The sequence below is a fragment of the Emys orbicularis genome, chromosome 1 (assembly GCF_028017835.1).
Source record: "Emys orbicularis isolate rEmyOrb1 chromosome 1, rEmyOrb1.hap1, whole genome shotgun sequence".
NCBI lineage: Eukaryota > Metazoa > Chordata > Testudines > Emydidae > Emys > Emys orbicularis.
In genome coordinates, this window is record NC_088683.1 from 145,622,222 (window position 1) to 145,645,013 (window position 22,792).

The following is a 22,792-nucleotide window of genomic DNA, read 5'->3' on the forward strand; positions in this document are numbered from 1 at the left end:
GTGAGAAGTGTCAATAAATATTACACAAGTACCTCTTTCTAAGCACAAAATTCCTACTGGGGGAATTCCCAGAGCATCCTATAAAATGGATCCCACTGCCTTTCTCAATCGTGTCTGTTTGCTGAGAAGATGAAGTGTGCAAACTTGGCTGTGCTGCTGGTCTTTCTACAAAATGCCATTGCATTGAATGCAGCCAGCACCATGCTCCAGAATGTGGTAAGATGCATATTATGACTTTCACAGGCTCTAATGTATTCTTTTTTCCTCCCGCTATTCAAGTTGCTGGGAGAATCTTTTAAAATTGAGGCAAGTTTTCAGATCTCCACTTGTTCTGTGGGCTCTCTGCATGTAGCAAGTGTAAAATATCACCTTTAACAAATGTCCTGGGACTTGATTATAAATCTGAAAACAAATTACACTGTTTTAGAAACAGCCAAATTCTGCTTTTGGTTAGGCAAATGCAACTCCCATTGAGAATCTGAATAGTTTAAATGCAAAATGCAGGTTGTAATTAATTAGCTGTGGTTTGTGCTTGAGACTAACTCAATCCAAAACCACCGATGCAAACACCCCTCATCCTTTAGGGTGTTCTAGATCTGGATTTAGACCTCAGGTTCATTTGCCCAGCACTTTGAAAACACAATGCACTATGTGAGTTCTAGGTGATACTATTAATGCCGTCTCTTGGTCCAATAGGCCTTGTGGTGCTGTGGACTCAGGTAGTGAACTCAGCATCTAAGGGGAGGGAATGTTTTTTTCACTGCAGCATCATTAAGCAGTGGCAATTCCTGGTGGTAAGAATCAAGGCTGAAGTGTAAATGTATAATAAGCTGAGGATGGGGGAATTGAGTATGTCAGAAATTTCTCATTATGCTCACCCTTGGGTAAACTATAATTTGTGTGGATATTTGTAAAATTTATGATGATCCTTGTAACTCTGCTGTTAATCACGATCAGCCTCCCTGTACAACATGATCAGGGGACCAGACAAATGGCTGCATACGTTACCTTTTTGACAAGCTGGCACAAAAACCCCCTGTTTTCTCTGAATCCATTTAAACAAATGGCCCTTTTCCTGCCATCTTCCAGTTCCTCAGCTGTCCAACTGGCTGTTTTAGGGGCTCCTTAGGAGTGGGACTGTCTGACTGGCTGGGGGATGAGGGAGCAGGTGATGGGGCTGCAGCAGCATGAGCATCTGAACAGGTTCTTGGATGGAGTACTAGGAGGCCTGCAGGGGAAGCTGGCTAAAACTGGGGCTCCAGAGCGCTGTCAGAATGGAGTTCTGCTTCAGTGCGGCTTTGAAGTTGTACAGCTGGGGATGACCCCTGCCACGAGAGCTCCTGCAGGAATGGGGCATTGCTCTTGTATGGCTGACTAGAGCTACCTCCTTGTGCAAGCCCCTTCCTGCCCCCACTCCTTTAGTTTAATCACCCCATTTGATGCATAGTTTATCAAATGGTTTTGCAAGCACTGGAGATTGCCGCGGTTCCCATGCGGTGGAGCTCGGCTGTGTACATTGGTGGGCTGCATCCCTGCAGTACAGTATCTTGTGCAGTACATGGGACCTTGATTACTGTAGACTCCCAGGGATGCATGTTGAGATTCAAGCGTGACATCCAATCTTGCCAGCGCTACGGAGGCGTAGGACCTGAAAGCTTATTCCATACGATGGCAGTGAGATGGTATGTGTTACTTTAACATGAATAATGCACATTGTTTTGGACAGACTGAGCATCTGCAGCCTTTCATTGATCACATATAGCTTTTTTTCTCAAAGGAAGGACTCCATGAAACAGCATTGTACCAGAAGAAACATTAACTGTCTCAGCAGTCAGTCGGAAATCCCAATCAATGTTGGAGCTGCTGGAAATGGCTCCCTTAACAAAATCAAAGTTTGAGAATATTGAGGAATCTGGACTGCTGTTTGGATGTTGGGAGTGGGAGAGGGGGGTCATGATTTAAATAGGGATGGGACACATAGTGAGTTGTGTTGTAACAGGTGTTTGTTTCCTTTCCAGTCTACACCTCTTCCTCCCCTGTTGGAATAGACACTCTTATAATAATTTTAAAAGTAGTTTGGTGGATTTCTGATAGTTCAAATCTACTTTTTAAAAAGTTCTTAATTTAATAAATTAAGATCTAGATAAAGGGCAGTTTGTAATCTGTATCAGGGATTAAAAAAGTACCACAAAGTACCAGGCTAGCACAAATGGGGGGAGGGGCTTATCAAAGGTAAGTACAATAACCATATTTGTCTGTTCGTTGGATATTTTCCTCTGCTCCTTTTTTCACTGTTCCTGCTGGGCAGAATGCAAATCCAGTAATGTGGGGAGTCTGAGGGTGACCATTTCAAAAGCACCTAAGGGACTTTTTTTAATAGTGACCTAGGCCCAGATTTTTAAAAGCTATTTCAGCATTGTGGCACTCTGTTGTAATGCCTAACCAAGTTAGGTGTCAATTCCCTTTTCAAAAGGATTTAGGCTTATAGGAGCTCAAATATAGGGGTTGTGTTTTTCTAATAAAAAGCACGGTGTGGAACAGAAGCCTGTTTCTCTCACTTCATTAGAAGTGAACAAATTTAGTCATGGTACAAAACTACTCAGTACCCTGCAGGAGAAGGCATACCAGCTACTGCAGGTTGGGGGAGTTTTTAAGTCTTCAGCTCTCCTGTTTACCAGGGCTGGGTGAAAAATATCAAATGAAACGTTCCCAGTTTGGAAAACAGGGTTTAGTCAAAATCAAAATTTTCCATGAAAATTGGTCTAATTTCTGTGGCTTCTTCCATCAGTGAAGTACAAACAAAACTTTGTAAAGTGCTTTGAAATTAATGGACTAAAATCACTAACTGGCCCTGTTGTAAAGACCATTAAAAGCAATGACTCCCTATAAGATTTAATATTTCCTGCTCTGCCATTTACTGACTCACTGTCTGATCTTAAAAAAATCACTTAACTTTCATGTACCTCCATTTTTCCAGTGTTAAAATGGTTATAGTATTTAACTACCTCTATAGGAGTGTGGTGAAGTTTAATGAATTGATGTAGGAAAATACCTTGAGTTCATTGGAAGAAATTATTACAACTTAATAAATGCTTTCAGGGTCAATATTATTATCACAGCTTAACTTTTCCCCTGCTTGGGGACTGTCAGGCCTTTGCTGTTGATTCCTAGTAGCATGTTGACAATTTATTTACTTTCTGAAACTTGTTCTTACAGCCATTTGCCAATGTGACCGGCTCTTTGAATGACAATGGAGTGTGCCAATGCTCAGTGTACCTGCCAGACACCGTGTTTCCTGTGCAGAAGGTTGAGATCCTGGAAATCACAGCCCAAGTGCTTTCTGAGAAATTTGAAAGAGAACTTGCTAAAGTAAGAATTTTTGGCTTTTCTTTTTTAAAAGCTGACCAGTCCTATTTTTAGTGAATGTGAAACACTCCAGCAGTCAGAACTTTGCAGGGCCTGTCTTCAAGCAACTGCAGTGAGGGGCAAGTAAATATCACAAGGGAAAGGGTGATTAAACATAAAATGTTCAATATTGTAACATGCAAGCAGGGCCTTATAATATGAGTTTTGAGTATCCTCAGGCCTCATTCCTGGGCCTATAGGCACATGGTGTTCTTTGAGGGATGGCGGAAGCGCTTTGCTACTCTTTATGAACCATGGAACAGTCTTGTTGGCCTGTAATTGCTATATACAGTTACAGAGGAAGCCATGATTCCTGTTCCCTCCTGTGGTACTTTTATGTAACCAGCACATGGGAGGGAATGAGGGAAAAGAGCAAGTGTCAGCTCAGCCCAGGCTGAAGCATGGGAAAAAATCCACCACCTGACCCCCTCCATTCCCTTAACAGTTGAAAAAAATCAATTTTCTCTGTCAACATTTGATGCTCTAGCAATGATTCAGATCTATTCTCTTCTCCCCCCTCCCCCCCCCCCCCCCCAACCACCACCACCAAGAAAAAACAAAACAGGTAAAACTAGGGGACTACTGTGGTTTCTTGAGAGAAGGAGAACCTGCATTTGATTTTTGCTGGTAGATGAATATTCAGGGTTTAAATTAGGTGTCCAGGAGAAAGTGTTGGAGTTCTCCAGGAGCCAGAAATCTTAAGAAATGAAGTGTCCTTGAATTCATCAGTAGAAAAGGAACATCAGTAAATTATAAATGCTAACCATGAATATTCATAACTCTCTTATCTGTTCTTGATTATACTAGAAGTGCTGCATTAAAAACACAAAATGGGGAGGGGGGAGAATCCTATAGAAAGTCTTTTCAGTTAAAATAATTAGCTTTGAAATAACTAGAGCTAATGATGACACACTCAGTTTTCAGTAAAGATATGAAGGGCAACTTGACAAATCTCAGTGCCTCTCAGCACAAGTTACCTGATCACTTTAGGACAGTGGTTCTCAAACTATTGTACTGGTGACCCCTTTCACATAGCAAGCCTCTGAGTGCAAACCCCCTTCCCCCCCCACCCCCCTAAATTAAAAACACTTATTTATATGTTTTACACCATTATAAATGCTGGAGGCAAAGCAGGGTTGGGGTGGAGGCTGACAGCTTGTGATGCCCTATGTTATAACCTCATGACCCCCTGAGGGGTCCTGACCCCCTGAGGGGTCCCAACCCCCAGTTTGAGAACCCCTGCTTTAGGAGGAATGTGGAACTTGACATTAATGATCCATGAAAACACTAGGTATTTAAGGGCTCCAAAGTGCTCCATTGTGGTCCGTAGCAAAACTTCAATTGCTTTCAAAAGGACAGGATCAGGTCTAGAATTCCCATCCTGAAACTTGGACTAATTCTGCAAGGCCCTCCCAAATCAGAGGGGACTGAAATAAGACCCAATTGAAGCCAATCTCCAATTGAAGTGAAACTCTGCAATGGGTGTCTTGCTTGAGTAAAGACTGAATACAGATGGCAGGAGTTGGCTGACTTCTTGCAACCCTGTAGCAGTTCTTTTTTTTTTTTTTTTTTTAAAGCTGGACTCTAGTGACCAGATCCTCAGCTGATGTCATTTTCTTGAAGTCGGTGGAGTTGTGCCAGTGTATACCAGTTCAGGAGCAGGCCCTCACTTTTCAACTCCAGTGGCAGATACCAAAAAAAGTCTTGACATAATCTGAGTTTCACTGCACTTATGTTGAGTCTGATCAGCCAAACAGTGTTATAAAGCATCATTAGATATAGTGTGACAGATCCCCAACATGATCCCAGGCAAAGAGACATCAGGTCAGAAATGAAAACAAACTGTTTAACTATGAGGGTGTTAAAATTTTGTAGTTAATTGTTTGTCTATAGAAAGAAAATACCAGGCATTGACCTACTCATCTGAGTTGAAGTAAATTTAACTGTATGGACGGGGCAGAAGATGCTTGAATCTATGTGCATCTTTGTACTTGTTTCATGTAAACATATTTCTCAGGTATCAGAGGGGTAGCCGTGTTAGTCTGGATCTATAAAAAGCAACAGAGAGTCCTGTGGCACCTTTAAGACTAACAGATGTATTGGAGCATAAGCTTTCGTGGGTGAATGCTGACGAAGTGGGTATTCACCCACGAAAGCTTATGCTCCAATACATCTGTTAGTCTTAAAGGTGCCACAGGACTCTCTGTTGCATATTTCTCAGGCTGTCTTTGACATGATTTTCTCACCCTCAGTGTGTAACCCAATGTACCACTTGTTTCCTGAAAATGCTTATGGACAAAATGAAACAATAAAACCAAAAGATCTTCCAACTCATCCTAGCGATAGAGGGGTCTGAACCAAACCTCTGGGTTCCAAACCTCCTGATACTTTGGGGATGTTCAGATCCAGATCCAATTTTGCAGCCCAGACTTACCTTTATACATTATGGAGTAGAAGAGTCTACTGAACTACTGTAAAATTTGAAACAACTAGGCTAATCATAAACACTTGAATTTTGGTTTTGAGTCTGAGAACCACTTTACAAAGAGGGTTGGAATAACAGACAGATCCTCACTAATTTAAATGGATGTGGCTCCATGGAAGTTAGTTTCCACCTTGCCAATTTACACCAGCTGAGGATCTGACCCAAATGCCATAACTGCATTTCACCATCCCCTTGTGGTTGGGTTCAATCTTGCTGTACATGCTTAGTGAAAACTCCATTTGACACTAATGGGAGACTTTCCTGAGTAAGAACTGCAGGATCCAACCCTTTAAGAGGTGCTAGACATGTATTATAAGGCAGATATACAACCTGATTGAATCTCTAAGCTTTTGCCTGATTGTAGGCTGCCAATTCAACAAGCGGGGTGGGGGGGGGGCTCTTATAAAATCAGCAGGAAATTAATTTCAGACAGATATTCTGATATTCCAAATCAGTAAAAATTGTAGGCTGAAAATATTGGAGTAACTTTTTCATCTGTAATTTGAAACTTTACCGGCATAAAATTAACCTGTTGGACTAATGCAGGAATCAGCTCTTCCCAACAATGGAGAGAAGTATGACTTTGTGCAACTCATTAGAAGGAAAGAATAGCAACTTAACACAAGGGGAGAATGTGCCTTTCAGTGATTTGACCACAATGCCCAGAACATGCTCATGTAATAAAAACAGGAAGAGCGCATGGTCAACTTGTGGAACTCCTTGCCTGAGGAGGTTGTGAAGGCTAGGACTATAACCATGTTTAAAAGAGAACCTCCATGAATTTATCCAGTTAAGTCCAGTAGTGGCTATTAGCCAGGATGGGTAAGGAATGGTGTCCCTAGCCTCTGTTTGTCAGAGGGTGGAGATGGATTGCAGGAGAGAGATCACTTGATCATTGCCTGTTAGGTTCACTCCCTGTGGGGTACCTGGCGTTGGCCACTGTTGGTAGACAGAATACTGGGCTAGGTGGACCTTTGGTCTGACCCAGTATGGCTGTTCTTATGTAAACACACCTGCCCAACAGATGAAAACTATATTCAAGGCAGATTATTCTGTTGGAAATATTCCTCTTGATCTCGGGCTGGGTTATATGATATGCGGGTGGGATGCTCACCATGTGATCATGGAGGTCAGACTTGCCTGTGGCCAATGCACTTGCACATGACACTTCTCAGAATTGCTTGCTCATGTCACTTCTATCCCCCTTTCCCTTCCTTTTCATTCTATGCCTGCCTTCTGCTTCCTCATTCCTTCACTCCCACCATCCAGCTGCATGCTGGAGGAGTGTCTGCTTGCATACCAAGAAAACTGTGTTGATAAATACCAGTTTCAGGTAATTGACACAATAAATGAACATTACAGATTTTCTCCCTGCCCTTTTCAGGTCCTTAGTGTGACAATGCTTGCAAAGCAGGAAAAACTAGATAGGAATTGTTGTTATGCATGCCTAAAATGGCTGAATTTTATATTTCTTTAAGGGTGACATTCATGCCTCTGCAGAGGTCCAGCACAAAGCTTATGCAATGCTCAAACCCCACTGCAAAGCTGTGTGATGAATGTGGGATGCACAGTGAATATTGATCTGTACCCCAAAATGTAGTTTATGTACTAGATTTCTGAGATGGTGTGTTGGCCTGTTAGGAGCAGATCACTTCAATACAGTCACAAGCTATTAAGGCAAAATGGGTCTAACTGCCAAGCAATAGAGCATCCATTTTGGGGGGGAGGAGGGGTATTCTCCTAGGTGGCCTGGCTGGCCAACTGGGGAAAAACAGTCTGAGGCAGAAGGAGGACTGGGCCTTGTAGCACACTCCAAATAGGGCTTATGTAGTGCCTCTGCTTTGTGCTGGCCCTCTATGTTTTGCCCAAAATGAAATAAAAAAACAGATCAAGACATCTGAGTGAACCAAAACTCCTGGGCTCAGGCCTGAAGCTCTCATGAGAGTATCCCTTACTTATGCAGGTAGTCCACTGACTTCAATGGATTGCAGATTTGGCATATCTTTGACAACTATTCTTTTAAAGCATTTGTTTAAGTATGCTAATATTATTAGCTGTGGGATAGATAATTGCACACATCAATACTCTTTCTGCATATGGTTGCCAACTTTGTGCTCAGCAGTTTGCAAATGCATTTTTGTGCATGTGGTGGGTTCATGTGCAAATTTTACATGCACAGTTTAGACACCAACTTTTAAACATCTTCACAGAGAAGTTTACTGGGGAAATCTCCCAGCAGATTTCTGTGATTAGCCAGGCACTCAGAATCCATCTAAATCCTCTCTTCCAACAAGATGGATCTTGCTCTATGGCCTGGTCCATGTTGGGGTGGAGATAGGGGATTTAGATATACCTATGGTCAATGTCCAAACAGTTTTCTGCATATATGGATATAAATTTAAACACACTGACTTTTGATTGCCAAATACAATAAATTTAATTGTTCCTAAGTTTGAATTTACACAGGACTAAGATTATGAGATCCAGATCCTCAGTTGGTGTAAATCAGTGTAGATCCATTGGAATCTATGGACCCATGACAATTTACATGAGCTCAGGACCCATGGATGTTTGCGTTGGAAGATCAGATTGTTTTATAATGGATAATCTCTGGAGAAGATGTAATTAGCACAAAAAATACAAAAGAATGTAATTTCTATGCAGGATCCTCTCTCAAATCATGTATTACACTCATTAAGGAAGTTAAGATCCACAACAAGCAATAGGATTGCATTATTTTTTGGTGTATTGCATTATGTCAGTGATGTGAAATACATGTCACACATCTGCTTTTTGGGTGTGACGTGGCATTCCCAATTTGGTATGACGTAGCCTGGATATCACAAAACAGCAGCAAAGAATCTGGAGGTCACTCTTCACTTTACTGACATACATGCCACATTGCTCACACCTTGGAAAAAACAATTGCTACTGTGTAGTGTTCTCTCCTTTTCATAAAAGAAGCTAATGGAAAACTATCCTTTTTTATGCTTACCACAAAAGTCATCCAGTTTATAAGATCATGCCAAATGAATACTAATAGTCAGTGCAAAAAAAAAAAAAAAAAAAATTAAATCAGTGTTCTGACTCTTATTGCAATATGATGGTCCTAAGTCACTTGGGATAAATTCTACCCTAAGGTATGTGCACACTGAAAAGCACATGGTATGTATCTGAGGACCAAAGTTGGCTCATATTTTCTGTGTGCATATGGAGGGAAAACAGCAGAATAAAGAGAATGGACTTCACGACTTCAGCAAAGAAAATTGATAGGTAAGATCTTGTGGGAATTCTAAAGGGAAAAAAAAAGTTCAAGAGAATTGTCAGTTTTTAAAGGAGACATTATTAAAGGCACAAGAGCAAATGATCCCAATGCATAGGAAAGATAGAAGTAGGGTGAGAGACAACCTTGGCTTAACCAGGAGATCTTCAAAGACCTGAAACTCAGTCATACAAAAGTAGAAACTAGGTCAAATTACAGAAGATGAATATTAAAAAAAATATATATAGAAGCATTAAGGGACAAAATTAGAAAGCCCAAGGCAAACAACAAGATTAATCTAGCTAGGGACACAATGTGCAACAAGAAAACATTTTACAAATATCGGAGAAGCAAGAGGAAGACCAAGGACAAGAGAAGCCCATTATTCTATAAGGAGGGAAAGACAATAGCTGAATACACAGCAATGTCTGAAGTGTTAATTGCCTTTTTGTTGATATTTTCACCAAAAAGTTAGCATGACTAACATAGTGAACATCTATGTAAATGGGGAAGGACCTTAGGCTACAATAAGAAAAGAACAAGTTAAGAATTACTTGGACAACTTAGATGTCTTCAGACTGGCAGGGCTTGATGAAATACATCCTAGAATACTGTGAAAGTCCTATACAGGTTGGGTGCAGGAATCTGGTTGAAGGAAAACATACTGGACACTGGATGAATAGTTTTGTTCCCTGAGTGACCAGGGCAGGAGCTGCCCCAGAGCAGTCAGGAAGGTAGTAGGAGCAATTAAGTCAGGCAGACTCCATAAGACACCTGGAACCAATTATGATGGGTTGGATCACAGAAACCCCCTTGGGGCTGCCAACTGATGCGCCCAGACTACTACTGCCCCTGCTTTCCCTACCAGCTTGGGACTCCAGAGCCCTGCCTGGCTGTGCCAGACATGTATGCAGGCCACAAACACAGACCCAGGTTTGAACCACGTCCCATAAACTGGAAGCTTAATTGAAAGCAGTTTAAGAAGTGTTCCTGTCTTTAACACTCAGATGCTCAACTCTCAATGGGGTCCAAACCCCAAATAAATCCATTTTACCCTGTATAAAGCTTATAGAGGGTAAACTCATAAATTGTTCACCCTCTATAACATTGATAGCGAGATATACCCAGCTGTTTGCCCCCTGGTAATAATACATACTCTGGATTAATTAATAAGTAAAAAGTGATTTTATTAAATACAGAGAGTAGGATTTAAGTGGTTCCAAGTAATAGCAGACAGAACAAAGTGAATTACCAAGCAAAATAAAATAAAACACGCAAGTCTATGCCTAATACAGAAAGAAAACTGAATACAGATAAAACCTCAGCCTCTGAGGTGTTCCAGTAAGCTTCCTTTTACAGACTAGTCTCCTTCTAGTCTGGGTCTAGCAGTCACTCACACCCCCTGTAGTTACTGTCCTTTGTTCCAGTTTCTTTCCGGTATCCTTTGGGGTAGAGAGGCTATCTCTTGAGCCAGCTGAAGACAAAATGGAGGGGTTTCCTAGGGGCTTAAATAGACTTTCTCTTGTGGGTGGAGACCCCCTTCTCTCTCCTATGTAAAGTCCAGCTCCAAGATGGAGTTTTGGAGTCACATGGGCAAGTCACATGTCCATGCATGACTCAGTTTTCACATGCAGCAGCCATTGCCCACACACTATCTTGAATGTCTCCAGGAAGATTTATGTGGATTGGAGCCTTCCAAGGTCCATTGTTCATTAAGTGTTTCTTGATTGGGCCCTTACTTTGCACATTCCTTTCTCAAGAAGCTGACCAAATGCTTTACTAAGGCTACTTAAAAATCAAGCAAGTACACAGCCACTAATCATAACTTTGAATACAAAAATGATACATACATACAAATAGGATGAATAGATACAGTAGATCATAACCTTTACAGAGATATGTTACATGGCATATGTAGCATAAAACATATTCCAGTTATGTCATATTTCCATAAAGCCTTATGGGGTGCACCATCACACCAATTAAGAACAGATTAGAAGCAATCAAGGAAAACAGGCTAATCAGATCACATGAAGCCCATTTAGAACTGGCTGGGACTAGTTTAAAAGGAAGTTCCTTCAAAGTGGCCAGCTGGGAGCAAGTAGGTGTGTTGTGGAAAGACTGGGTGAAAGAAGGCATGTAGTAAAAGAGCCAAAGGACAAGCATGGTCCGGTATCTAGGAGAGTCTGTTTGAGGAAGTAGCCCTGGTAGTATAGGAAAACTACCTGTTGCTGGTGCTATTAGGGTCCTTGGGCTGGAACCTGGAGAAGAGGATGGGCCTGGTTTCCCCCCCCAACGCTCCCCACACCTCTACAAAAATGCTCCCTGAGTATGAAGACAGGGACTAAAGAGGGTTCTTACACCAAACCTGTTGACTGGCTGATGGTGAAGGTGACTCAGTAAGCTGTAACCCTTGCCTCTAGGAGGGGAGAGAGGCTACACTGAGGGTCACAGCAAACCTCTGAGGCAAGCCCTAACCACCTAGAAGCACAGGACCCCCCCCCCCCCCCAAGGCAAAGCTGGAGCTCTGCCACAATACTTAATGAACTGGCTGAAGATATTGCTGAGACATTAGCATTATCTTTGAGAATTCATGGCAGATGGGAGAGATCCCAGTGGCCTGGAAAAGGGAAAATATTGTACCTATCTATAAAAAGGGGAATAAGGACAACTCTGGCAATTATAGACCAGTCAGCTTAACGTTGGTAGCTGGAAAGCTAATGAAGCAAATAATCAAACAATCAATTTGTAAGCATCTAGAATAAAGTAAGGAGATAAGTAACAGTCAACATGGATTTGTCAAGACAAAGGATGTCAAACCAACCCAATATCCTTCTTTGACAAGGTAATAACCCTTGTGGATAGGGGAGACACAGTAGATGTGATATATCTTGATTTTAGTAAGGCTTTTGTAGCTGTCTCACATGACCTTTTCATAAGCACACTAGAGAAATATAGCCTAGATGAACTTGGCATACAGTGGGTGCAAACTGGTTGGAAACGTTTATTCATAGACTGGTTATCAATAGTTCATAATTGAGCTGGAAGGGCATATTGAATGGGGTCCTGCAGGGATCTGTCCTGGTCTGGTTTTATTCAATATCTTCATAAATGATTTGGATAATGGCATACAACATTTGTTGACAATATCAAGCTGGGAGGGGTTGCAAGTGTTTTGGAGGACAGGATTAAAATTCGAAATAATCTTGACAAACTGGAGAAATGGTCTGAAATAAATAGGATGAAATTCAATAAAGACATATGCAAAGTACTACAGTTAGGAAGGAATAACTAATTGCAAAAATGCAAAATGGATGACTGCCTAGGAACATGTACTGCAGAAAAGGATCTAGGGGTTATGTGGCATCACAAATGAAATATGAGTGAATAATGTAATATGTTACATCCCAGCATCATGTTCAGGTTTTTTGCATTAGTAGGAGTGTTGTAAGCAAGACATGAGAAGTAATTCTTCCATTCTACTCAGCACTGATAATGCCTCAGCTGAAGTATGTGTCCAGTTCTAGGCACCACACTTCTGGAAAGATGTGGACAAATTGCAGAAAGACCAGAAGAGAGTAACAAAAATGATTAAAGGTCTAGAAAACGTGACCTATGAGGGAATATTGAAAAATTGGGTTTGTTTAGTCAGGAGAAGAGTAGAGTGAAGGGGGAGGTGATAACCTTTTAGGTACCTGAAAACTGTTGTTATAAAGAAGAGGGTGATAAATTGTTCTCTTTAACCACTGAGGACAGGACAAGAAGTAATGGGCTTAAATTGCAGCAAGGAAGATTTAGGCTAGACATTAGAAAAAACTTCCTAACTATAAGGGTAGTTAAGCACTGGAATAAATTGCCTAGGGAGGTTGTGGAATCTCCATCACTGGAGGTTTTTAAGAACCGGTTAGACAAACTCCGGTCAGGGATGGTCTAGATAATACTTAGTCCTGCCTCAGTGCAAAAGACTAGACTGATGACCTACTGAGGTCTCTTCCAGTCCTACGTTTCTAGGAGTCTGTTTAATGGCTTCCCTCAGACTCAAAAAGTAGTTATCACAGTTGTATAAAAAAACTGTAACTTTGAAAAGAGTCCTCTTATCTTTTGTTTCCTTCCTTAAACTAAGTCACTGAGATTCAGTAGTCAGACACATTATGTGCTTAATTGATTGTATCTGCCCTGCACAAGTATCGATGTACTATTGACTAAACTCCCAAAGACCTGCCCCAGCATGTACTGAGGTTCAGTGGATATCTTGGAAAGAATTATTTGGGGGAAGTCTCTTCTGTGATTGTTACAAAGCCTTGGTCAGGAGTCTGTAGGTGATATTACCAGGACAGTAGAACAGCAGAGCTCTAGTGTTAATGAAAAATTGTACTCAGGTCAAATTTTTAAAAGGCCATTTTGGAGCTGTCCCCTTGATTAATATAGATTAAAAAAAAGTGGGGCAAAACACTCTTAATTCATGTTAAGATAATGCCAAATTGATTTTTAATCCAACAAATCAATTTTAGGTCTGAGAATATGCATGAGCCATTTCAGTCCAGAAGGTAATATTTAGGGAAGTGATAAGCACCTGAAAATTGGGGCTTATAATGGAAATGCCTTCTGACTCCAGAGTTGCTAATTTGACACAATAATATAATTCTATTTATTTTTGCTGAGAGATGCTTCTTATCATCTTGCCATTAAGGAAAAATGGGTACAGTTTTAAGTCATGTAGGAGGACGATTATACCTTTCCCAAGATGTTCCATTTGTATGGAACTCTAATGTTTCAGAGAATGCTCTAAATCCATATTAAGTTCTTGACGTTCTTCTTGACAATGTTTGCACCGTGACCTTTACATTAATAGATACATGTGCAAAAGTATATTTATCCAGCCATCTGTTTAGTGGTTCCACATCTGAAGAGGCTGCTGTGAAACAGTTATTCTCCCTAAAGGCTAAAATAACTGTCACCTCAACTGGCCTTCATTTAAATCCATTTCAGGATGGATGGATTGGATTTGTAATAGTGCACTGTGCTAAAATAACCCCTTCATCAGGGGACTCAATTAGTTCTGATGCATAAAAGATTGGATACTATTTGGAGTGTGGAGGCCTGACCTGTGCCCACTGAAGTCAACAGAAAGTCGTCTTGGACAAATTGGTGGATTTTTTGTTACCTTTTTCAGCCCCAGAGAGTACATCTACACAGCAAGTGGCAGGCCACAGCAGTGAGTCTCCAAGCCCAGGTCAAGAGACTTGGGCTTGCACTATGTGCTACAAATAGCTGTGTAGGTGTTACGGCTTAGATTGCAGCACAGGCTCTGAGGTCTAGGGAGGGGGCTATTTTTAGCACTGCTATTTTTAGCATAGTAGCAAGAGCCTGTGTCTGTCGAGTGGGGCTCAGAGACTCGCAGCCGTGGGCTGTGTAGACCTACCCCAACATTCTTCATGTACATCACTTCTCTGAAGTAATCACTGCACGTTTCCTGGTAGAATCTGCCCCCTGAATTTCTATATAATCCTGGATAAAGTTAGCTCAAAGAGGGAACATTAGTGAGTGTAAGCGGGTGGCTTGCCCTGTATGGGCTGGAGGGCCTGGGATTAACTCTCCCCGAGTTTAACCTGAGATTAACCTTTTGTGGGGCTGGCACCAAACATATTTGTGGGCCCCCATGGGGGCAATACAGCATGGAGTGGGGAGGTTGGTCCCCAGAGTGAGGCGCCAGCTGGGCCAATGGGGCATGGCATGGTGGGGCTGGCGCTGCTCTGCCCAGTACAGTTCAAGGGCACTTTTCACAAACCAGCAGTTGCCAGATGCACACTGGCCCACCCGGCCCTGTGCTGCCAGAATGCCCCTTCCCCTTGGGGGCGGGCCTGGCCCGTGCCCCACAGCCCCTGCCCAACACCACCCCACTCCCTAGGTCCAGCGTACCATGGATCTGCTATGCCCAGCACCCCTCACAACCTCCCCACAAATGCACAGTGCCCTGCACACCACCACCCTGCCCAGTGCCTCCCAACTCCCACCACAACTGCCCACCCCCTCCCACCCACAGCCCCCCACTACTGCCCAGCACTCCCACTCCCTAGCGCCCCAACTCACACAGATCTCCCCCACCCACCACTGCCCAGTACCTTTCCCCACAGCCCCACTACCACAACTACACAGTGCCCCCGCTCACCGGCCATACTGGGAGGTGACTGTGTCGGCTGGGCTGAGCTGACAGCATGGACGAGGCTGGTTCCAGTCCCAGGGTGGGGAATTGCGCCAGCCCCTTTGGAGCGGCACACTCAGCCAGGTGAGGGCCTGCCCCTGCCCCGGCCTGGCTCCCTCAGGACCCTCTTGCCTGGAAGGGCCCAGCCAAGCCCCCCCACTAGCCCCTCATCCCAAACTGGCCAAGACTGGTCAGAGCCAGAGCTGCCCTGGGGTCTGGCCAGGGGGTGGAGAGGAGCAGTGCTTCTATATCCTGGTGTTGGGGTCCACTAGGCATAGCTACCAGGTAACTCGGGAGAGCGGAAGGCAAAAGTGTCGATGAAACTCTTTTGCTCTGGGCCTATCTGAACCCCCAAACTCCATCTTGTGAACTCTCACCTACTTCTGTGCTAACTGCTTACATGCTCTGAAGCAGGCTGAAGCAGAAATGTATTGGTCAGCGTTTCTAGCAGATGGCTGCAGTTTCACTCACACTAGCAGAAATAATAGAGATAAGGAGGAGGGGTAGTTAGTTTGCAGATGTCTAACCCAAGGTCGCAGAGACTGGGAAAGTTTTCTCACAAGCTTATGTAGAGCTTATTGTAACAGTTGTCTGGAAGGGAGGGGTGAGGGGGAACAGCCAGACAAAGAGATGTATGGAAACAGTTTGGAGTATAAAAGGTAAAAGTTGTTTGTATTTGTTGCACTGGATTTGAGACATGCTGGTCTCCTAGTGCCATTTCAGAGCTCTGAAATAAACTTGGCTTGCTTTCTCCCCTCGGTGTCTTCATTGGTGCTAAGCACACCGGGCCACGGACCTTTGTTGTCCCCTCGAGACCCTTAGGCAGGCAACACTGGGAAATTTCCCCAAATCTGGGCAATTTTGAGTAAAATGTTTCACGTTGGGAAATTGCAGGGCAAATTGGGAAACTGCAGGGCACATGCTGTTAAAAAATCCCAGATTTGGGGAAATTTCCCAGGATATAGAAGCACTGGCTAGCACCAAAAATTTCCCAAACTGGGAAAATTTCACCAGATTTGGGAAATTTTTAGCGCTAGGTTGGGAAAAGTTGGCATCATGATATAGAAGCACTGCTATTTAAATAGACAATATCGTATACAGAAACAACCTATTTACATACGTAAACTAAAATGATGTAAACATGATGAAAAAATGCTAATGAATAGGTCGTTAGTATATTGTGTTGAAGCAGGCCGCAGGCCTTATGAAATGTTCTGATGGGCTGTGTATGGTCCACAGGCCATAGGTTGTGCACCCCGATCTACACTGTCCAGCAGTTTGGACCACAGGGGTGTGAATAGCAATGCGCACCAAGATGCTGCACTGTAACTCACTTGTGTGGATGCTGCAGGTGCAACCCATAAGGTTCCTAGTTTACCTTCATGTAATCCTCTTCAAACAGGACTACGTTAATATGAAGAAGGAACCTGCTAGTTCAAGTCCCTGGCATCCACACGGGGGAGTTATAGAGCAGCACTTTAGTGCACCCTGCAGTCCGAACTGCAGGGCAGTATAGATGTAGCCAAAGATTCCAGCTAGGAAGTGCTGGCAGTAGCCTGCTAAGGCAAGGGGGACCCTGAGAGAGCAGGGGAAAGACAGCAAAAGCTCTCCATGCAGGGAGGCTTGGGAGCAGGAATAGAAACGTTTGCTTGTTGGACTTTAATTTGGGACTCTGTTTTATTTGTAGTTTATATTTTGTGAATAAACCCAGGCCCCAAGGAGGGGTATTTTGAGCTCAGAAAAAGAGTGTGGTGTCTGCATAAGGGGCCCTTGTGGGGGAAACAGAGGCTGGTGTTGCAGGATGACTTCTGCCCATGAGGGGTTGCTCACAATGTGGTTGCCCTTGTTACAGTGCGGAATAAAAAAGTGAAGATTATGAATGAAATTCTGCCCTCATTAATTCACATGCAGTCCCAGTGGGATTGCACAGATGTAAAGAAGATGTCAAACATGCCTGTTAGATTTGCTAAACTGAACTTGAAAATTTGATTGTTTTTTTTTAGGTTAGCCAATATACCAAAGCAATTGAAATGTATGAACAGAAAATCCGAAACCTAACCATCAAGGTGGAACATATGGAGTCGACCAGTGTTTCTTACACTGAGTTGGACTTTCAGTTGCTGAAACTGGAAATCAATGAAATGGAGAGACTGGTCACTCAGCTGAAATCCACACTTGTTGGAAGCAATGTGATTGTTGAACAACTATATGTGGAGGTAGAGTATGTGGGTTATTCTGCCATTCAGAAACATTCAGTTCTCTGTTACACCAGTGAAATTTTGAATGTCTCCACTGACAATAGTAGAGTTGCTCTGGATTTAAATCAATGTACATTAAAGCAAATCTTGGCCTTAAGCATGTTAGCATGTTTCTTCATATGTGGCAAAAAATGGCAATTTTTATCATTTGTGTGACTGAAAGCTAAAATTCTTGGATGCTGCTATATTAAATAAATACACTGTCTACATTATTATAATAAATATTAATTTATGGGCACCCATGCCTGAAAGCTTCTGTGCTCCAACAAATATAATTAAAAACTTAACTTATTAGGGTAGTGACCCAATCAATATAAAATCAAGAACCCCTTCCCAATATTCAATGAATCAGCTTTTCAAATTTGTTATCACTCACTCACCTGAGTGAATAATTGCTTTTGATGGTAAGTAAAATATCATTAGTTTCTTCACTGTCTTCAACATTAAATGAGTAGCTTATTTATCTGGGCAGGTAAACTTTCAAGGCACGTCTGCAAGGCTGAAAATATTTACCGGTAACAGTTAATAACCAAGTAAGCCTTACTGGACATTTTTGGGTGATCTTTAGCATTATGGTATATGATTTAGTGCTAAAGTCACAAACATTTTCTTGTAGTTACACACATTAGCTTGAGACCGGATGTTCATGCTAAAACTTATTCTTTGGGAACATTTCCTAAAACTTGTTCTGCAGCACCTTTTTTGAAATGATAAATCCAGTCTAAAATGTTTGTGAGATAAAGTTGACTGTAATTTAAAGTCATGCTGAATTTTTATTTCTCTAGATCAAGAATCTGACTCTCATGGTAAATGATCTGGAATCATCGGACAAAAACAATATCCTTGCAATCCATCGAGAAATTGTGGCTCTCCAGAATCGATTGAAGGAATGTGAAAAACATAGAAATCAAACCACAACACCCTCCTATTTCCCACCAGGTAAGCATTCGTGTATAAATCACATGAGAAGGGATGGAAGAAGACTGGGTTAAATGAAATGACAATAAATCACAGGTCTTGGAAAATTTGCAAGATGTACTAACCTTTCAGCAACAGTCTGATATGAAAGATGAGGGCAGGAAACAAACACTTTCACATACTCTTACTGTTTTTCAAGTGGAAAAAGTTGGAAAATAGTACAAAAGTATGAAAAGTAATGTTTTGCCCTTCATCCAAACTCTCTTAATAGTACCTCAGTACCAGCAATACTATTTGAAACAAATCACAGATTTATACAAGAAATTAATATCCATTTAATTTTGAAATAAGATCGCTGTGAGTTAAGTTCAGTAATAGATTCAATATGTCGACAGTTAAGAACAAACCATAATGCCAGAGGTAGCGATACACAAAATGGCTGTAATCTCTGCTCTTGCCAATCCAAGCCCCACAAATGGCTGGTGCTGACCAAGAAGGGGCATGACGCAGGTGGCCGAGAGGGGTGGGAGGCAGCAATTCAACACAGTCTCTCTGCCGCTTCCATCAGCAGGGCTCCACAGAAGCCCCAGGAAGAAATGAAATCTGCTTCCCACCCCCAGCAGTGAAGACAGTGAGTGAATTCCAGATCCCCACATGCTTTGGCACCGGGGTCAGGCTGGGGGAGAGAGGTGTGGGAAAAGAGATACAAGAGAAGAAAGGAGACAGTGGAGCTTAGGAAAGGTGGACAGACAAAAGCAAGAGAGAGATGGTGAGTTTCACTTCAAAACTGTATTTCATAGACTGCCACAAACTTTACAATTACAGTTAAATACATATTAGCATTGGATTCTGCAGACATTACCAATAGTTAGACTGAAAGGCCACAAAGATATTGTCCTGCCTCTAGGCCAGTGCATCCCTCTATCTGGATGCCGATAAATCATCACTGCCAGGAATAAATTTGATCCCTCTATTTCTGAAGAAAAAATGTTTTGCATTTGCAAGCAGCAGTTTTCTCCAAGTGGCAGGTGTGTTCCAATCATTTCCCAGGGAGAGCATCTTCAGACAAGCCACAAGGGTTCTCCCCCCTCTTCACATTGCTCTGTATTTTGTGGACTGCTCAGAAGATGATTCTGGCCATGGGCACCTGCTTATCTGGGCCTCAGTGGCAGTATGAGTTTCCTGATTCTGCTCCACTGATGTTCTTCAACCCTCCATAAGAGGAACCAGCTTTAGGTGTGAGAGGATAGTTCTGTCTTTGTTTATTTATCTCTGTTCTCAATGCTAATAAGGGGGTGATGATGTTATTTGTGCTGTGGCCACTTCTCTATTAGGAATAGACTAAGCGCAGCAACTCTTTACACATAGGCTTGCAAACAGCCACCAAATGATAGTCACTGAACAGATAAAATAGAAGTGATTGTGTCAAAGACACCCCATCCCCTAGAGCATGTGCAACCTCTGCACTGATTTGATATCATCAGCTGTTGCCCTGGATTGATCAATTAATAGAAACATGAAACTCAGGTCTTGGCAGGTAAAATTTACTTCACCTCTAAGAGGGAGCATTGTCTAGTGGTTAAAGCACCTGACTTTGAGTTAGGAAATGTTGGTTCTAGTCTTGGCACTGCCATTCACTTGCTGTGTGACTGTGCAGGTCGCTTAGCATCTGTGTCTCAAATGACCATGCTTTTAAAGGGGGAAAAACTGGCACATGTTCATGGTGATACCTTTTGTCTGACTCTTTGCAGCCCTAAAAGGATACTTTTATTTTTAAGTGTGCTGGTGTCACCACTGCTAGCTTCTGACCCAGGGAGACCTGCATATTTTGGAGTGGAGGACTTTTTCCAATACTTTAGTGTTCTGCATTCATTGTGAAACATTGAACAAGTGTCAACAGTCGCTTTGAGAAAAGGAACAGCTTTGATACTGTTTACTTTCATTCAAGTTCTCTTCATTCCAGACATTGTTCATTACACTGAAAGCTCATTCCACTGGGCTGTTTGTTCTCAGTAAACAGTGCAAATTCTACTCAGCATAGCAATACATCTTGAACAAGCATTGTGTAGCTATAAAAAAACAAATATTTTGGCTGATGAAATGAAAAAAACAGGATATTTCAATTATCCTGAAGCTCTTGGGACATCATAAGAAAAACCAAGACTATCCTGCTTGAAATAGGTTGTATGGTCACTTTATAGTTACCTCACATGTAAACTGGGGATATTTACCTCCACCTTACAGAGCTGTTGTAAGGCTATGCTCATTAATATCTGAATTGCTTTGAGAGCCTCAGATGGAAGCTCTCGGAAGTATTGTTTTCAAGTGGTGATTTTGACAGTAACATGCTAATCTGAAATGATCCTCTAGAACTAGTGCTGCTAATTCTCTCTCCACCTTCCAAAACTCACTGTGGTACAGTGAGACAAGATGTTCCTTGTTTCCCATCTTTCCAGAACTGTGCTCCACTGCAGGAGCCAATGACCTAAAATGCTTCTGAAATTGTATTTTCTATGTGATTTCCCAGCCCAGCGGGGTGGAAAGCATAGACTAGGTGGAAACAAAACTGGTCACTTATCTGAAACAGAAGCGAATCACTTATTTACTGTAAGTGAGTACCGACTAAAAACTGAGATCTCTAAAATGTGTTGCTGGATTGTTGGCTGTTTTTTCAGTATGGCCCCAGTTCTAGTGGGATGACCCCTGTATTTCAGTCAGACTGGAACCGCTACAGAACTGAAATCCATGTGCTGTTTACATGGTACAAGGAAAATCTTTGACAAAGATATGTATGTATTTCTGTTCTTGCAACAAAGCTGATTCTTATAAAGCACACACGCTAAATCCTCTCTCCTAATCATGCCCGTTGAAAAGCCTGCATTTTCTCTTTGCTTACAGGCAGCTGTGGTCATGGTGGGATTGTGAATATCAGCCAGCCCTATGTTGTACAGCTGAACTGGAGAGGATTTTCCTTCAAATATGGTTCCTGGGGTAGGGATTCCTCTCTTCGGACTCCGCAGAAGGACCTATACTGGGTTGCACCTTTGAACACAGATGGGAGACTCTTAGAATATTACAGACTTCATAATTCCTATGATGATTTGCTGCTATTAAAAAATGCTCAAGAGTTAAAAATTCAATATGGGGAAGGCAGTGGCACCGCAGTTTACAATAACTTCATGTATTACAATGTATATAATTCAAGAGATATGGGCAAGCTCGATTTAAACACAAACACATTGGCTGTGAGGAAAACTCTGCCGAATGGTGCTTATGGTAACCGTTTCTCTTATGCTGGTGTTGGGTGGCAAGATATGGACTTTGCTGTGGATGAAAGTGGATTGTGGGTAATTTATTCAACCGAGGACAACACAGGTAACATTATGATTAGCAAACTCAATGAGACCACACTTGATGTGCTCCATACTTGGAATACAAGGCAGTACAAGCCATCCATTTCCAATGCTTTCATCATCTGTGGTGTTCTATATGCCACAAGACCTGTCAACACTAGGAAAGAGGAAATATTTTACACATACGACACAAACACTGAACAGGAAGGTAAAATTAGCATAATTATGGATAAAATGTTAGAAACAATTCAAAGTATCAACTATAACCCCTCAGACCGAGTCCTGTATGTCTACAATGATGGCTACCTTGTTAAATACAATCTTATTTTTCAACCTGTGTTACACTGATATGAATATACATAACAACTAGAGATCACAGAAAGTCTGATTTTTATATCCCTTTGGACAATGTTAATGTTAAGTTAGGGCCTAATCCTACCAAAAGTAGCTCCTGGTCATAAGGTTTATTACTATGAGCTGTCCTATTGAAGGATAATAAGCTCTATGCCTGGTAACAATTGGGTGCAAGATTAGGTTCATAGCTTTTTAACTGATGTTTAGCTACAATGGCAACAGGAGTACTAGAAATGCCTCTGCTATAAAAATAGATTAAATAGATGACTTAGTGATGCACAGAACATGCATCATGATAGGGAGATTGCTCTCACACTGATGTGCATTTGGAGGAATGTCTATTTGGATAACACATGGAAACTGAACTGCTGTTTCGTCATCATTGCTCAAAGTATGCAAGGCCATAAATATCATATTAAATATTGGCCTCAAATAATTACTAAAAGATTAAAATTAGAGGAGAATTAGAATTTGATCTTTAAAGAGCAGACCATTGGTTAAGCTGAAGCTGTGGAAACGGTTGCCTTGTCTCCTTGCAACCCATCAATGTATTTT

The 22,792-nt window shown here is 42.0% G+C and overlaps 2 protein-coding genes across 2 annotated transcripts in view; one reads left to right on the forward strand and one right to left on the reverse strand.

Annotated features, from left to right (window-relative positions):
* LOC135873059 (alpha-2-macroglobulin-like) overlaps positions 1-22,792 on the reverse strand; it is a 1,316,454-nt gene that overhangs the window by 101,749 nt on the left and 1,191,913 nt on the right. The window lies entirely within an intron of this gene.
* Positions 47-22,231, forward strand: LOC135873065 (olfactomedin-4-like). Its single transcript, XM_065397539.1, has 5 exons — positions 47-216; positions 3,217-3,369; positions 17,358-17,570; positions 18,398-18,551; positions 21,429-22,231. The coding sequence occupies exons 1-5, from the start codon at positions 130-132 to the stop codon at positions 22,229-22,231; spliced, it is 1,410 nt and encodes a 469-aa protein (XP_065253611.1). The 5' UTR covers positions 47-129.

What these genes read in the sequence shown, in the direction of transcription:
- LOC135873065 (XM_065397539.1), top strand. Translation starts at nt 130, where the DNA reads ATGAAGTGTGCAAACTTGGCTGTGCTGCTGGTCTTTCTACAAAATGCC. An exon ending in GCACCATGCTCCAGAATGTG is followed by an intron (nt 217 to 3,216) that starts GTAAGATGCATA and finishes TTGTTCTTACAG; the next exon opens with CCATTTGCCAATGTGACCGG. An exon ending in TTGAAAGAGAACTTGCTAAA is followed by an intron (nt 3,370 to 17,357) that starts GTAAGAATTTTT and finishes GTTTTTTTTTAG; the next exon opens with GTTAGCCAATATACCAAAGC.